Consider the following 17,271-nt stretch of genomic DNA (forward strand, 5'->3'; position numbering starts at 1 on the left):
CCAAAGTGCCCCGTTTACAGGAGGAATTTACACATCGTTCCACCACCAACCCCCTGGCCGAAACTAAGACCATCTTTCTCCCTCAGAGACAGACAAGAAGGGGATGTGAGCCTTGGCCTTGCTGGCAGGGACTGCTCACTACATCCCAGAATAATTGTCTCACTAGACAGTCTGGATACAAGGTCACAGCAGACTGAAGATAGTACTGTTGTAACAGTTACAAATGAGAAGCAATACACTGTAGAGGGGTTTATGTTGATCTGTGGTGTCGTCTGAGGGGACTAGCGACATTAGCCCAGGTTAGATGGCATTTTATTCTGGTGTTTTTTTTGCATGTACAATGGTACAACACTTTTGATGGGCAAAAATATGCTACTCTAGCCATCTTGTTAGACCAGGAAAATGAGATGAATCATTTCCAAATGGCCATAATACATTTGTTAAAAATAACCAATTTGTACTTTGCCATGTTTCCATGTAAGTTTGTTGTGTGTCCGGCATCCTCCCTCCCTCCCTCCCTCCGCAGCCAGTCGAGTACAGCAGCTAAGCTCAGCATGGCAAAGCAATGACGTAAGGATGTTGAATGTTTTGCAATGTGCACCTGCATTGTAGCTAGCTACTTCATGGGGTTCCTCATGGGAATTCCATATCCTATTCTGTAACCATTAAGCCCAGTTCCATTTCCTCTTTTCTTAGTGTTTTGCTTCCCATGGCTCGCCCTTCCTTGGCATGAGAAACTTCAGTAGAGAGGCTAAAAACCTTTCAGAGCTCAGAACATTTATAATGGGTGTACTGTAACCAATGATGGGTTCATGTGCATCTAATTGCACTATGAAGATCTTGGGCCACTGGTCTTCCTCCATACACCTTACCTCTGATGTCCGGTATGATTCTCTATACTGTAGCCTACCTTCTCCACATCCTCCTGTTCTCCCCTGTGCACACTAGACCTCTGCTCTCCAGGGCAGCTCACCCTTGCTCTCTTCTCTGCCTCCAGCCGCTGCATGATCATCATGGTGTCCACGTCCTCGTCGTCATCCTCCTCATCTTCCTCATCACTCTGCTTGGACTCCTGCAGTCTCTTCTGGAACTGCCACTCCAGCATCAACTTCCTGAGCCGGTCGCTCTCCTCGGCCGTACGCTCCGGCTTGGCCTGCAGGTCCTGGATCTCCCTGTCCAGCAGATCTACGATGTGCAGCTGCTGCTGCTTCTCCAGCTTCTCCCGGGCGTCCCTCTTCCAGGGGTCTGGGGACAGGCTGTCGCTGGAAGACAGCTCCTCCTTGCTGATGGTGATGTACTGTAGGTCCCGGCGCTCGATGGTGCGGGGCTGCTGCTGGGGGAGCAGCTCTCTGATCACGGTGTCCATTGGGTTACCCTGAGGGGGCAGGGTGCCCGCTCTGGGCAGGGTGGACAGTTTCTCTGGCCTGGGGGGCTGCTGCTGCTGGGCCTGCTGTTGGCCCTGGGGGGGGAGGTAGGGATGGGGCACCTGCTGCATGGGGGACCGGGGAGGGGGCATCTGCTGGTGCTGTGTGGGAGGGGGGAGTGTGCCCCCGTGTTGGTTGTTGTTGTGGGCTACAGGCACAGCTGGGTTACGGACCTGTCCCAGCTTCCTCTCCTGCTCCCTCCTCTTCCTCTCCCTCTCCTCCTCTAACCGGGCCTTCTCCTTCTCATACCAGCGCTGCTGCTCCTCGCGCTTCTTGCGGTCGGCTGCGGCGGCTGCGGCCTGCTGCTGGGTGGCTGAGGGAGGAGGGGGCAGGGGCAGGTCGGGCTGGAGCTCAAAGTCCTGGTAGTGTACGGGGGGAGGGGGCGGTGGAGGGGGAGGGAGGTCCGTGCGTGTGGACTGGGCCACGGGGCCTGGGTGGGGAGCGATGGGGCCAGGGGTCTTCCAGCGTCCCGGGCCACTCTTGTGGTTGCTCTGGGTCTTGTTGGAGGAGGACGAGGAGTAGTTGAGGTGCTCCTGGCTGGAGGTGGAGGACTCCACAGAGGAGGAGACCTGGTGGTGGTTGACCCAGTGTTCCCCACTGCCCCGCTGGTAGTCAGCCTCTCTCTGCTGCTGCTGGTGCAGGTGGACCAAGTCCTCAGGACGCAGGCCGGTTGGAGGGTAGCCCCCTGGGAGGTCACACAGCTCCTCCTGAGAGTGGTCCACCCGCTGAGAGGACAGACACGGCAGTCACACACACATTAACACAGTGCAAGAGCAGCACAACACTTTTTCCCAACTGTATACACCTAATTCCTTTATAAATTAACACGCTTTTCATAGTATATACTCTGAGGGAGGCTATTCAGAGAAAACATTTCTGTATGATTCCTTTGCTCCTGGAGTGATGTCACTGTGTGCACACCTGCATAGCTATGCTGTTGTGGTGGTGGTCTTCCATGGGGCCGGGAGGACCCCTGTCGTCAGCGTATATCTGTCCTGGGGCCGAGTCCATCCGGTTCGTAGACTTGGAGGCTGGGATGGTGAAGTATTCCCTGGGGTAGGTCTGAGTGGGAATAGGATAGGCCTCCGGATGGGGAGGAGAGGGCTCGTCCTATAGACAAGGAAAAAGGGACTACTATTTAACCAGACATTACGGTTGTCTAAGAGATCAAGATAATCGTTCTTGTGGTCGCATAGAGAAGGAATTGTGTTAGTTCAAACCATACATTAAGGTTGGCTACCAGACACCTGATAAACTAGACAATTGTTCTTGTGGTCTTGGATTTCTGGAATCAGTGTTGTTAACGGTAGATGGCGTTGGGGTGCCGTAGTCAGGAAGACCATTGTTTGTTGGTGATGCAGTACATGAACACAGCACCACAGCTGGGTAGCTAATCAGTAAGTGGTTTGAGAACTGATTAGGATTCATTAAAGGGGAACATGAAAAACAAGAGGTAAAGCTATTTTCAGTAACGCTGCTTTCGGTTTTTACCACCAATGACTCATGACTCATTACAGTTTTGAGTGCTGAGAAAAACGGGTTTAAAAACAGGAAATAACGCAATACTGTACGGTCTCTGCATGATGGACTTCAGCTCTGACCTGTCCAGTGGTGTGACTGGTAATGTCTTGGTGTGGTCTCATAAATTTCTCCTCAGAGAGACATTCCTCTGGCTGCTGTTGCTGCTGTGTTTACTCACGTCAACACACAGGTTGCCCGTGGAGACAGAGGTGATCTTGGTCCCAGGTCCTCGTGTGTAGACGGCCTTCCCTCCCGGACTCTGGCTCTGGTCTGGAGGAGGAAAACGCCATGGAGTCAGAGCTGAGCAGAGGCAAACTCAGTGGTCACACACTCTATACTGTACCCCAGTGGTCACACACCATACTGTACCCCAGTGGTCACACCACATACTGTACCCCAGTGGTCACACCACATACTGTACCCCAGTGGTCACACCACATACTGCACCCCAGTGGTCACACCACATACTGTACCCCAGTGGTCACACCACATACTGTACCCCAGTGGTCACACCACATACTGTACCCCAGTGGTCACACCACATACTGCACCCCAGTGGTCACACCACATACTGCACCTCAGTGGTCACACCACATACTGTACCCCAGTGGTCACACCACATACTGCACCTCAGTGGTCACACCACATACTGCACCTCAGTGGTCACACCACATACTGCACCTCAGTGGTCACACCACATACTGTACCCCAGTGGTCACACCACATACTGCACCTCAGTGGTCACACCACATACTGTACCCCAGTGGTCACACACCATACTGTACCCCAGTGGTCACACTCTATACTGTACCCCAGTGGTCACACCACATACTGTACCCCAGTGGTCACACCACATACTGCACCTCAGTGGTCACACCACATACTGTACCCCAGTGGTCACACCACATACTGCACCTCAGTGGTCACACCACATACTGTACCCCAGTGGTCACACCACATACTGTACCCCAGTGGTCACACCACATACTGCACCTCAGTGAGCACCGTTCACCATCTCTTGCTATGGGGTTTGGAGGCTTTTGTTCCAGCCCGACACTAAAATAATCTCCTAATCAAGACACACTGGCACAAGTCCCCAGGAACAGGGTTGGGTAGCACTGCCCTCCGGACATGTACAGTATGTCACAACAGGCCTAATAAATGTCCCTCTATCACCCCTTCGATCTACTCACTGGCCACGTTGGGGCTGGAGCGGTGGTCGGCCCGGTTCTTCAGTAGCCTCTCCTCCCCGCTCATCTTCTTTGGTTCTGGGTAGGCCTGCCAGTCGGCCTGGGGGCTCTCTGGAGAGCCGTTCTGGACCGAGTTGTTGTACAGTTCAAAGCCTTCGCTCTTTGGTCTCAGTTTACCATTCTTGTCACGCCCTCCCTGCGACGCTGAGAGGGAGAGAGAGATTAAGGATTAATGAGCCAACCACAGTAGACAGTTCATGCACAATGGACATCCTTAACTATCTGCAGTCATGTTCACAGCACACACTAACATCCAGCACCTCAAACTACAACTGTCTTTCTAATACCACAGAAGTCTATAGGCTGGATGTTGAAAACAAAACAACTCAGACTTTGGCTTCTGACATTTCAATGGAATTTTGAGCCCTAATGACAACTGCTAAGTTTAATTGGGGGGAGGGGGGGGGGGGATGCCAGAGCCAAGCCACAAACCCTGATTATGCTAGTGTGGTAACACTGACTCTAGACCATGACAACAAGAAGGGACATTGTCTACATCTGGAATGGTACCCTGTGGGCCAGTAGTACACTATATAGGGGACAATAGGGGAATTTTCAGACACCACCATTGCCCTAGCAGAGCAGACCCGTACCTCTGGGCATCATAGGAGAAGGCTGGTTGAGGAGCGTGGCCAGGCCGTGGTAGATGGCTCCCTGTTTGGCCACCTCCAGTGTCACCACAGAGCCTGTCCTCGTCATCAACTCCGCAGCCCTGACAAGAGAACGAGGACATCACATATATTCCTGGGACTCAATCAGAATAGATTAGAATGGAGAGATGATTGAATGTAACAGATCAAAACAAATATGCCAAAGTTGTTGTTTTTCATCGTGGTAGTACCAAGTACAGATGTTTATGAGACTTTCATTGGCAGACAAGGAGTTGACATAACTTGATCAGGAATGGCTTTAAAACATTCCCCATATGCAATTGCATTTAGAAATTCATTTCCCCACAGTTTTAGACTGTCTGTTTGGAGCTCAAGGCCTTGTGGTTAATCACTGGCAAACACATACACACAATAACTTCTCAAAGCAACCAACAAGAGTTGGAACAGATTCTCAGCTGAAGAGCAGATAGAGTGTAATGCTTTCATTTCAACATGGCTATTAGATTTTAAAAGTACAAATCAACTCTTTGAAAACAGAATGTTAGCGATTGAGCACTGAGTTTCAACTGTTTGGGCATTTGGAAACCGAAGGCACACAGACAAAAAGGTTGTGGGTGTTTGAAAGGGTATAAAGGATTAATCTGTGAGAGGCGTGGACCAAGGATAAGCTATTCATTACTATTAGACCCAACATAAACATTGTGGAGGTCATTGTAAGTCAGTGCACTGTAGATAAGTCCCCCGCTCATTCAACGTGATTGAGCCAATTTAGTTCCATGGTGTGACTGGCTTCTATTGAAATGGCTCTTTGTATCAACTTGGCCTTTATGTTCCCTATCTAGGGTTCTCTTCAGTGCGTTATAAGGACAACAGCAGGACATTACATGTCTTGATTCAATCCTAAACCGAATCTGTACACAAGGGCCAAGTAGTGTTGTAGAGTGACCCGGGGCAAGGCAGGCCAGAAATATTTCTGAGGCATTACCTCTCCTGGGAGAGGCCCACCAAGCTGCGGCCGTCCACACTCAGCAGCTGGTCCCCTGCAGCCAGACGCCCGTCCTACACACACGCAGACATGGACACGCAGACATGGACACGCAGACACGGACACGCAGACACGGACACGCAGACACGGACACGCAGACACGGACACGCAGACACGGACACGCAGACACGGACACGCAGAGAAAGAGGGTGAGGGAAGAAGAGACAGGTTGTATAATAGCAGCAGTACACACATGTATTTGTCATTGTTGTGAGTCAGTCTAGATTTTTGATTTGAGTAGATTTATTAGGACACCCATTAGCCAACGCCAATGGAGACAGCTAGTCTTACTGAGGTCCAACATATAACAAAAAAAGACATTACAGCCAAAATACTTCACAATTGACATACTAGATGAGGTCGTTCTGAATACAGGATGTAGTCGTTGATCTAAAACACTCACCATGTCAGCCGCGCCTCCCTTCACAACAGACTTGATGTAGATCCCGAGCTTGTCCTGCCCAGCACCCTGGAGGAAGACCGAGGAGAACATTCAGTACACAGGCCAAGGAGACAGACAGAACACTTGGACATAAAGAAGGTCTGGCTGGGACACTTGGCCCCAGTGTTCTATTGTGACACATGCTACTGTGGCGCAGCTGCTGATCAGCTGGCCTACTGGACTGGTGAAGCATTGTTAACAGCATCACAGACCATTTAGGGTTATAGCACATCACTCAAATCACACAGCTACTGTAGCACTGTCTGGAGGCATCTGTCTGCAGTGAACTGACAGCTAAATTAAACTATTCATCTGGAATCTAGAGAGCCTGAGAGCAGGACAACTTAGATTCAATCAGCACTGTTGACAGAAGTATCAACAAAACATGCTGTTAATAATGACGCTACATGAGACAAGGCCAAAGGAGGGTTGACATGATACTACGTGCCATCTGCTGTTTTGACATGATACTACGTGCCATCTGCTGTTTTGACATGATACCCCGTGCCATCTGCTGTTTTGACATGATACTCCGTGCCATCTGCTGTTTTGACATGATACTCTGTGCCATCTGCTGTTTTGACACGATACGTGTTTTGATACGTGTCATGATACGTGCCATCTGCTGTTTTGACATGATACTACGTGCCATCTGCTGTTTTGACATGATACGTGTCATCTGCTGTTTTGACATGATACTACGTGCCATCTGCTGTTTTGACATGATACTACGTGCCATCTGCTGTTTTGACATGATACTACGTGCCATCTGCTGTTTTGACATGATACTACGTGCCATCTGCTGTTTTGACATGATATGTGTCATCTGCTGTTTTGACACGATACGTGTTTTGATACGTGTCATGATACGTGCCATCTGCTGTTTTGACATGATACTACGTGCCATCTGCTGTTTTGACATGATACGTGTCATCTGCTGTTTTGACATGATACTACGTGCCATCTGCTGTTTTGACATGATACTACGTGCCATCTGCTGTTTTGACATGATACTACGTGCCATCTGCTGTTTTGACATGATACTACGTGCCATCTGCTGTTTTGACATGATACTACGTGCCATCTGCTGTTTTGACATGATACTACGTGCCATCTGCTGTTTTGACATGATACTACGTGCTATCTGCTGTTTTGACATGATACTACGTGCCATCTGCTGTTTTGACATGATACTACGTGCCATCTGCTGTTTTGACATGATACTACGTGCCATCTGCTGTTTTGACATGATACTACGTGCCATCTGCTGTTTTGACATGATACGTGCTATCTGCTGTGTTGACATGATACGTGCTGTCTGCTGTTTTGACATGATACGTGCCATCTGCTGTTTTGACTAGCCACTTCAGCCAGTTTAGGTTCCCTTTAAGCGTCACCACATTTGAAAGACCGGGAAACCCTATAATGAGTGGTTCCCCCATCCCTCTGGCCTAACTAAAACTCCAACAAGGCCTCAAATCACCATACCAGTTAATACCGCTTAAATCATTCCATTTCAAATACAATCCTAGAGTAGTGTGGGAGAATCCCTGAGCGTCAGCGTTTTAGAAAGAGTGGACTAAAAATGTTATTTTGATGAAAAAGTATTTTTCCATTGCTGATGGCCTGGCCAGAGCCAGCTGTAATATTTAGGGAAGATCAGGTAGAGATCACATTGAGCTGCCTGGGATAGTACTTGTTCTGTTCGGTTTAATATCATTCCATTTCAAAATAACGAGAGAACAGTTTACATGGAGCTATGGCCCAATAATACCAGACCACTCTAAAAAGAGCTTTCACCTGTACAAACATAGCAGGCTAGATAGTAGATACAGACTTTACTCCTACTTTGTAACTCCAGAACTCCACTGAACAATTGCTCCTTAGCCCATTCAACATCATGCTTGCCTGAAGGAACCCATGGAACAGCATCAAATTAACTTGACAGAGAACTTGGCCACCAGACACTATTAGTGTTACTGAGAACAAACGGTTCATCTCTGAAGTTGAACATGAACTCCTTCATGAATTCAAGGGAATTAGTACAGCTTCCATTAAAGCAATGAAACTGCTTTACACTGTCACCTGCATCCGCATGTAGGCCTATAACACACAGTCCTGACCTCTTCTGATGAGCCACCAGTACAGTACAAAACATTTAGAAACATGTAGGCCTATAACACACAGTCCTGACCTCTTCTGATGAGCCACCAGTACAGTACAAAACATTTAGAAACATGTAGGCCTATAACACACAGTCCTGACCTCTTCTGATGAGCCACCAGTACAGTACAAAACCTTTAGAAACATGTAGGCCTATAACACACAGTCCTGACCTCTTCTGATGAGCCACCAGTACAGTACAAAACATTTAGAAACATGTAGGCCTATAACACACAGTCCTGACCTCTTCTGATGAGCCACCAGTACAGTACAAAACCTTTAGAAACATGTAGGCCTATAACACACAGTCCTGACCTCTTCTGATGAGCCACCAGTACAGTACAAAACATTTAGAAACATGTAGGCCTATAACACACAGTCCTGACATCTTCTGATGAGCCACCAGTACAGTACAAAACCTTTAGAAACATGTAGGCCTATAACACACAGTACTGACCTCTTCTGATGAGCCACCAGTACAGTACAAAACCTTTAGAAACATGTAGGCCTATAACACACAGTCCTGACCTCTTCTGATGAGCCACCAGTACAGTACAAAACATTTAGAAACATGTAGGCCTATAACACACAGTCCTGACCTCTTCTGATGAGCCACCAGTACAGTACAAAACCTTTAGAAACATGTAGGCCTATAACACACAGTACTGACCTCTTCTGATGAGCCACCAGTACAGTACAAAACCTTTAGAAACATGTAGGCCTATAACACACAGTCCTGACCTCTTCTGATGAGCCACCAGTACAGTACAAAACCTTTAGAAACATGTTGGGCTCTCGAGTGGCGCAGCGGTCTAAGGCACTGCATCTCAGTGCTAGAGGTGTCACTACAGACCCTGGTTCGATTGCAGGCTGTGTCACAACCAGCCGTGATTGGGAGTCCCATAGGGCTGCGGATAATTGGCCCAGCGTCGTCCAGGTTAGGGTGTGGCCGGGGTAGGCAGTCATTGTAAGCAAGAATTTGTTCTAAACGGACTTGCCTTGTTAAATAAAGGTTAAATAACATGTTTTTGTGAGAATGTGTGTTGAGAAGCAAAGGGAGAAAGAAAACAGAACAGGTGTTTTCCTCTAGACAAACCATAGCATCTTGGAGCGGAGGAATATGACAAGCCAGAGAGACAGCAGCCAGAGGAGAGGGAGATCCCAGCCCTCGTCCTCAACGGTCAACAACGCATTCCACTGTGCAGCAGATAGATACCGCCACACAGCATAGCCAGCCTGGTGGTCCTTCTCCTCCACAGCACCAGTTCAACACCTCACCACAACACCAACTTATGCTCCTACTCAAGTGTAGTGACTCACGATAAGACCCTGTATTTACAGAATCAACATTCCAGTCTTAGCACTAATACCTCTTGACGCTGGGCCACGAGTCTTTGGAAGCGACATTAAAGGAGGGGTGTGGGGCTCTGGTGACCCTTAACAGAGATCAGCAGGGGGCTGTGGGTAGAGACTGACTCCAGCTGGCTTTACCAGTAAAAGCCACCCATGTGTGGGCCCATTGCACGTCTCACGCGAGGGCTGCCGTAGATGCGACACACTGTTGTTTTAAGGCTAGTGTGTGGTGATCGGCTGAGAAAGGCTGGCGGTCGACACTAAAGCTACGGGAGAGGTTTGGGCGGTCGCCTGCTGACTTTATTCCTCAAAGTGTTTGATGATCTGTTGTGAAGATCTGCCAAAACAACCACTGAAATATAAACCGCTGAGGAGTCAACTACCACACTCCTTATAATGTGTTGCTTTACGTCTGATGCCAATGAAAACAATGTAAAGACAGAGGATCTGAAGACTAAAAAGGGCGAGACAGAGAGAGAGGATGGACAGAGAGAGACCGAGGGGATCTGTGGGTATGGGAGCCCAGAGTAAGGTTCAGCCACAGTAGCGGAGAGGCAGACACAGAATCTGCCTGAGAAAGCTGAGCCATTTACTCTACATTATACCCCCCTCTCCTCCCCACCTTGATGTCCATGTCACTTTATATCTACTGCACCATACAATTGTTCTAATATAGCACAACCACCACCACAGAGCATCAGATAAACAAGAATGAGCCAAGAATATGAAAACCACCAGACCTAAAACCCTTGAATAGAGGGAAGAGTCAACTAAACCAGCAGCAGATACACTGAAGACATCGCTATGTTCAGTCTGGCACTGTTGTGGTAGTCACTATGTTCAGTCTGGCACTGTTGTGGTAGTCACTAATCTGTGTCTTATCACCAGTGCTGTCACTTGGTGCTGGGTGACAGACTCCTCTTAGAGGGGTGTCACCTAAGCCCAGAGGGGGACATTCCAGAGGGCCTCCCGTCCTCCCCGGGGGACATAATGGTCCCCATCACAGAGGGGGGGGAACAGGAGGAAAAGGTGTCCCCTTACCCACATGAGGACTACTGGCCCTCTACCAAGCTGATACAGATTCAGGTTTGTTGTCCTACAAGACGGAAATCTTATCATAGCTCACATTTGGGCAAGTGAGAAACCCAGGCTGTCAGTTTCATCTATACTGCCACGGGGAAGAAACAAACCTGGAAATGCGTGTGTGTGTGAGATGCAACGCCACTTGGGTTGTTGTTACCGACACGACGACGTCATTAAGTCACCAAAAACCCAAATGGTACTTGTGTTCTTTCAGGTGTCCAATCTAAAGCCATAACTAGGTGCTACCTGATCTCCCCAAAACATGTCAGAGCTTCTGTTACCACAGAAACATGTAGACTAGTAGAGTATGAGTAATGTTCTAGATGAAGGCCTTTACATCAAGTAGAGATGTGAGGGAAATAGGAGCTCTAACCCAAAGACAGAGAGGGAGGCGGTGTTTCATGGAATCCACAACCCTGTAAGGTAGTAGTCATAGACCGACACAGCAGGAGGGCTACTGTACCCCGCCTCGGCCGCTCAGCCCAAAACACACAAACCAAGTTCATAGGCTCAGTTAGCACAGCATGAAACAAAGAAGGTCTATAAAGCCCATTAATACAACTCTGCAGTGCTTTAACGAGAGCTCTAATTGCTACTGTTTTTTAGTATGACGGCTGGCTAGTGTAGCAGAATACAGGGTAGTATTCATGCCTGCCTAAAGGTGGTATAATGTATCTCACCTATGTCACTAAAACCCCTTCCTTCGGACCTAAAACACATAGACCTAACTTGATTTATTCTAGTAAAGGAGAGGAAGTTGACACTAATGGCTGAGTTCACAGAAAGCTTGAAAAAGGAGAGCCACACACCCTAGGAGGTCAAATATAATTTAATAGTCTAATAACCAGCGTTATTCAATTATTACATCTGAGCTCCTAGAGCGTCTGGCTCTCCATTTCTTTTTCAAATGTTCTACTCTGCCAGCCAGCACCTCGTCTAGCCAGGTGTTCTACTCCGCTAGCCAGCACCTCGTCTAGCCAGGTGTTCTACTCCGCTAGCCAGCACCTCGTCTAGCCAGGTGTTCTACTCCGCTAGCCAGCACCTCGTCTAGCCAGGTGTTCTACTCCGCTAGCCAGCACCTCGTCTAGCCAGGTGTTCTACTCCGCTAGCCAGCACCTCGTCTAGCCAGGTGTTCTACTCCGCTAACCAGCACCTCACCTAGCCAGGTGTTCTATTCCGCTAGCCAGCACCTCACCTAGCCAGGTGTACCACTCCGCTAGCCAGCATCTCGCCTAACCAGGTGTTCTATTCCGCTAGCCAGCACCTCGCCTAGCCAGGTGTTCCACTCCGCTAGCCAGCATCTCGCCTAGCCAGGTGTTCTATTCCGCTAGCCAGCACCTCACCTAACCAGGTGTTCCACTCCGCTAGCCAGCATCTCGCCTAGCCAGGTGTTCTATTCCGCTAGCCAGCACCTCGCCTAGCCAGGTGTTCTACTCCGCTAGCCAGCACCTCGCCTAACCAGGTGTTCTACTCCGCTAGCCAGCACCTCGCCTAACCAGGTGTTCTACTCCGCTAGCCAGCATCTCACCTAACCAGGTGTTCTACTTCGCTAGCCAGCACCTCACCTAACAAGGTGTTCTACTCCGCCAGCCAGCTCCTCACCTAGCCAGGTGTTCGACTCCGCAAGCCAGCACCTCCCCTAACCAGGTGTTCTACTCCGCTAGCCAGCACCTCGTCTAGCCAGGTGTTCTACTCCGCTAGCCAGCACCTCGTCTAGCCAGGTGTTCTACTCCGCTAACCAGCACCTCACCTAGCCAGGTGTTCTACTCCGCTAGCCAGCACCTCACCTAGCCAGGTGTTCTACTCCGCTAGCCAGCACCTCACCTAGCCAGGTGTTCTACTCCGCTAGCCAGCACCTCGTCTAGCCAGGTGTTCTACTCCGCCAGCCAGCATCTCGTCTAGCCAGGTGTTCTACTCCGCTAGCCAGCACCTCGTCTAGCCAGGTGTTCTACTCCGCTAGCCAGCACCTCGTCTAGCCAGGTGTTCTACTCCGCCAGCCAGCATCTCGTCTAGCCAGGTGTTCTACTCTGCTAGCCAGCACCTCCCCTAACCAGGTGTTCTACTCTGCTAGCCAGCACCTCTCCTAACCTGGTGTTTCTTTCGCCTCCTGACAGAATGAACATGTGTAGCTAGCTACAACACTGTTTTTAATGAACACATTGTCGGAGGAGGTGTTAAACGTGTTGATTCGCAGTCATGCTGCACGCCTCGCCCGATGCCAAGAGGAGATTTGTGTCTGTGTGGACTAAGTGTGGCACACATCACAACTGTGATTGGAGCCTCGGCGCATGTGGCTCCAGAACAACACTGTAGACAGCATGTTCAGCCTCGGCGCACGTGGCTCCAGAATACACTGTAGACAGCACGTTCAGCCTCGGCAAGTGGCTCCAGAATACACTGTAGACAGCACGTTCAGCCTCGGCGCATGTGGCTCCAGAATACACTGTAGACAGCATGTTCAGCCTCGGCACATATGGCTCCAGAATACACTGTAGACAGCACGTTCAGCCTCGGCGCATGTGGCTCCAGAACACACTGTAGACAGCACGTTCAGTCTCGGCGCATGTGGCTCCAGAACACACTGTAGACAGCATGTTCAGTCTCGGCACATGTGGCTCCAGAACAACACTGTAGACAGCACGTTCAGTCTCGGCGCAGGTGGCTCCAGAACAACACTGTAGACAGCATATTCAGAGGAAAGATCAATGCCCAAAAACATCTGATAGAAATGAAGTGCTTGATAGAAACTATGAAGAACTTTAATAGGGAGCTGCAGTATCACAAAGTTTTCAAACACTTTTTGGATGAAGTGCCTTGCTGTCCATTTCAATGTTACGCTTCTGTTAACTTTTTACGCCACAATTGTACTTACTACAAGAGCTGTTTTTCGGACAGACACTGACGCCTTTAAATGTGTGGACTAACAAGTGACCGCATCACTCTTAAGTAACTGGTCAACAACACAGGGTGAGCAGGGGAAATGACCCTCTCCTTTGTAGTTTGTGATTAGTTTACCAGGTGTTATGATCTGAGGCTGAGCACACTCACACTGAGGTGGCAAGGTCCAGTAAGGACAGAGAGTACTTCATCTCACACACACCTAGTGCAGCCGCCACCACACACTTTCACAAAGCTAGCACTGCCCAGAGACACACACAAAGCTAGCACTGCCCAGAGACACACAAAGCTAGCACTGCCCAGACACACACACACAAAGCTAGCACTGTCCAGACACACACACCTAGAGCAGCCGCCACCACACACTTTCACAAAGCTAGCACTGCCCAGAGACACACACAAAGCTAGCACTGCCCAGAGACACACAAAGCTAGCACTGCCCAGAGACACACACACACACAAAGCTAGCACTGCCCAGACACACACACAAAGCTAGCACAGCCCAGACACACACACAAAGCTAGCACAGCCCAGACACTCACACAAAGCTAGCACAGCCCAGACACTCACACAAAGCTAGCACAGCCCAGACACACACACAAAGCTAGCACTGCCCAGACACACACACCTAGAGCAGCCGCCACCACACACTTTCACAAAGCTAGCACAGCCCAGACACTCACACAAAGCTAGCACAGCCCAGACACTCACACAAAGCTAACACTGCCCAGACACATATCACACCTCACTGTAAACTCACAGTTCAACTTCAGTTAATTTATTGTTTTAACCAATTAGAAGAGAGGACGCACTGCCACAAAATATAGATCTGCTTTATCGCAATGTGTGCTTTTACAAAATCTAAATGAAGTTTTACTACTTTAATTGAGAACTGTTAAGTTTTTCACAAACTAGCTGACAGAGGAAAAATGTAGATTCAGGAAGGGAGCCCACTAAAGCAGTCCAAATGTCTGTTTATTTTTTACTTCAGTCAAATGTACTGTGTCACAAACAAACAGCTCTCCCGACCTGCCCTGCCCTGCAATGAGTCTTCCTGCCCAGGGAAGGGCCCTGTAACCCAGATCTGCTTTATAGGAAATTAGAGCAAAGACATCCTGTCACACAACTACTGTCTGTCTGTCCCTTCACACTGAGGCGGCATTCATACTGTGTGTGAGTGTGCATATCTTAAACCAGACTCCTAGAGGACATAAAATCATACTATGATATGCAGTTTCCTGCCTTTGGGTTTAGCACAGGAAAGAATAGTTAATCACACCAAGTCGAGTGCTGTGGACTGGAGTCCTGAAGAAGTTTACTATAATACACACACAAGTCAATTTGTCCACAGCTCTTTGGTATTTAAGCTGAGCTCCATAGTGAGACGTGAACAGCTCCATCCATCCATCCATACACTCATTATTTCAGGCTACGCTACACAATTTGACTGGAGAAAGAAGGAGCAAGGAACTAGCAGCATAATATCATCTCACAAAACAGACTTCTTTTTCTCTCTCATCTCTGTTCTTATCTCTATTTCTCAAGATGGAACATTCTGTCTGTGATGACAGCGAATTAAGCAAAGAGAATGTGTCCTTGAATTGGATAAGAAGTGTGTCAGACAGTGCGATCGTCACACTGGGCCAACTCTATGCAACTCCAGATGAACAGGATACAGACACACTTAGGCACCACACTAATCTGACGTCTTGACATCTGCCTGCGGTCTAAATAATTCCAGTATGCTTCCCTCTGTTGTGTGTGTGTGTGTGTGTGTGTGTGTGGTGGGGGGCAGGGCGTGCTTGGTTTAGTGGAGACCACACAGATCGGTGTCTTCGCCCCTCTGTCTGAGGTGTGTGATGGTTAAAGGAGGCTGCTAGGCTCTTCATGTGGTTTTCTATTAAACAGGCTCTTCAGTCTTGACAGAGGCAGACGGGGCTCTGGTTTAGAAGGGGGGGATTTGGATATTTCCCTGGAGAGTACAATCCATCTCTCGCTCATTCCTCGTCTGCTATTCAAGTCTTTCATTTGGTTGTTTAATAACTTCTGCCTCTGTCTGACAGTCTGTCTAAAAGCTGCAAGGCTGTAGACAAGGACACACACACGGCAGGCTCACTGCTCTAATGAAGTCATAAAAACAGTAGTTCACAGAGCGGCGGGAACGAGGGACCTTTCAGGGGCTAACTCAAGCCAGATGTGCTATATGTCAGTCTGATAAGAACCACGTACAACATGGTCAAATGCAGGCGCACACACTCACAAATCATTGGAACCAACGCTCCACAGATTGAAGAGGGACAATTATGGAGAGGGAGACTAGATGTCTGGTCCCCTGGACACACTACTAACCGCATGGAGAGGAGAATACCTAGAGAACAGCATGTTTAAACCTCTAGCAGCTTTTCCTTCCATTCCTACAACACTACGTGGTGGTCATATATCTGTTGCCTTAAATTAGACACTCCCTCCCTCTCTCAGTACCTGCTCCTAATCCAGACAGTTGCAGTCAAACATGGAATGAGTGCTGTCACAAATGTGAGCATCCACCCCAATCCTAACTGACAGTATGAGGCAGTTCTATATGGGCAAATGAGAGTGCTGTCAAATTCTACTAGGCGCCAGGATTCAAAGTGGCAAACTGTCTCGACACGAGCATGGCTCCCATAGAGGTTAGATTATTAGATCTTTGGTTAGGGAGGCAACAAGGCCAAGTGTTAAATTGCCCGTGATAATGTGTGCATCACCGTGTACAACTTCACCCCAAACAACGTGCGTTTGACAGAAGGGCAATTGGAACAGTGAACTCGCTGGGCATTGAACTAAACATTCCATTTGTCACAGAGAAAGAATGGCAAAGGAAAAAGGGGAGTGATCATTAGCTGGGAACCCACAGCTGGGTTATGCCATGTTCTTAGTAACCACTGTCATTCAGTTGAGTACATGCTGTAGAACCCACCCAGGAAATATAGACTACTGTAGGGCTACATGTTGTAGCTCTTGCTGTGCCCCAGGGCAGGACTGGCAGGCAGTGAGTGACCAGTGCAACCACATTCTGAGAAGCACACACACACACACTTGTAAGCTAATGCTCAGAGTCCCGTCTCACACACAGCCAGCCAGCGAGCTAACCAGCAGCAGGAAACACAGCCCCGCGAGCTCAGAGCACATCCTCCCATTGTTACTGCTGCTACAGCACTCTACTGGAGGGAGACCATAGAGTTTGTACTCTACCAGCTAATCATTGTATAGCTGCATCTACACTACTGTTCCATCACTATCGCCTCAACATCTACAAAACAAACAGACTAGCAAACAGACAAACAAGCCAACTTATATAATATTTAAAAAGCACTGAAAGGAATGAGAACGTCTGTTAAGTTCGAGGGCCAGTCTGTCTACCTCCAGATTGGGGAAAGATTAATCAGAATAGCTTCCCCAGGCCTTGGGTTGTCGTCAGTGTGGGGAAATGCTGGACAATGAG

At 48.8% G+C, this 17,271-nt stretch overlaps 1 protein-coding gene across 46 annotated transcripts in view; it reads right to left on the bottom strand.

The window, feature by feature from the left end:
• afdna (afadin, adherens junction formation factor a) overlaps window positions 1-17,271 on the bottom strand; it is a 132,325-nt gene that overhangs the window by 9,924 nt on the left and 105,130 nt on the right. For all 46 annotated transcript variants that reach the window (XM_090242933.1, XM_021611946.3, XM_090242916.1 and 43 more), the window contains 7 exons: window positions 6,255-6,320; window positions 5,792-5,865; window positions 4,789-4,907; window positions 4,139-4,339; window positions 3,124-3,215; window positions 2,346-2,534; window positions 974-2,149 (listed from right to left, as the gene is read on the bottom strand). In XM_090242933.1, coding sequence (XP_090099059.1) covers window positions 974-2,149; window positions 2,346-2,534; window positions 3,124-3,215; window positions 4,139-4,339; window positions 4,789-4,907; window positions 5,792-5,865; window positions 6,255-6,320 — 1,917 coding nt within the window. The remainder of the gene's footprint in view (window positions 1-973; window positions 2,150-2,345; window positions 2,535-3,123; window positions 3,216-4,138; window positions 4,340-4,788; window positions 4,908-5,791; window positions 5,866-6,254; window positions 6,321-17,271) is intronic.

This window comes from Oncorhynchus mykiss, chromosome 8 (genome assembly GCF_057628025.1).
Source record: "Oncorhynchus mykiss isolate SJ-2025 chromosome 8, ASM5762802v1, whole genome shotgun sequence".
Lineage (NCBI taxonomy): Eukaryota > Metazoa > Chordata > Actinopteri > Salmoniformes > Salmonidae > Oncorhynchus > Oncorhynchus mykiss.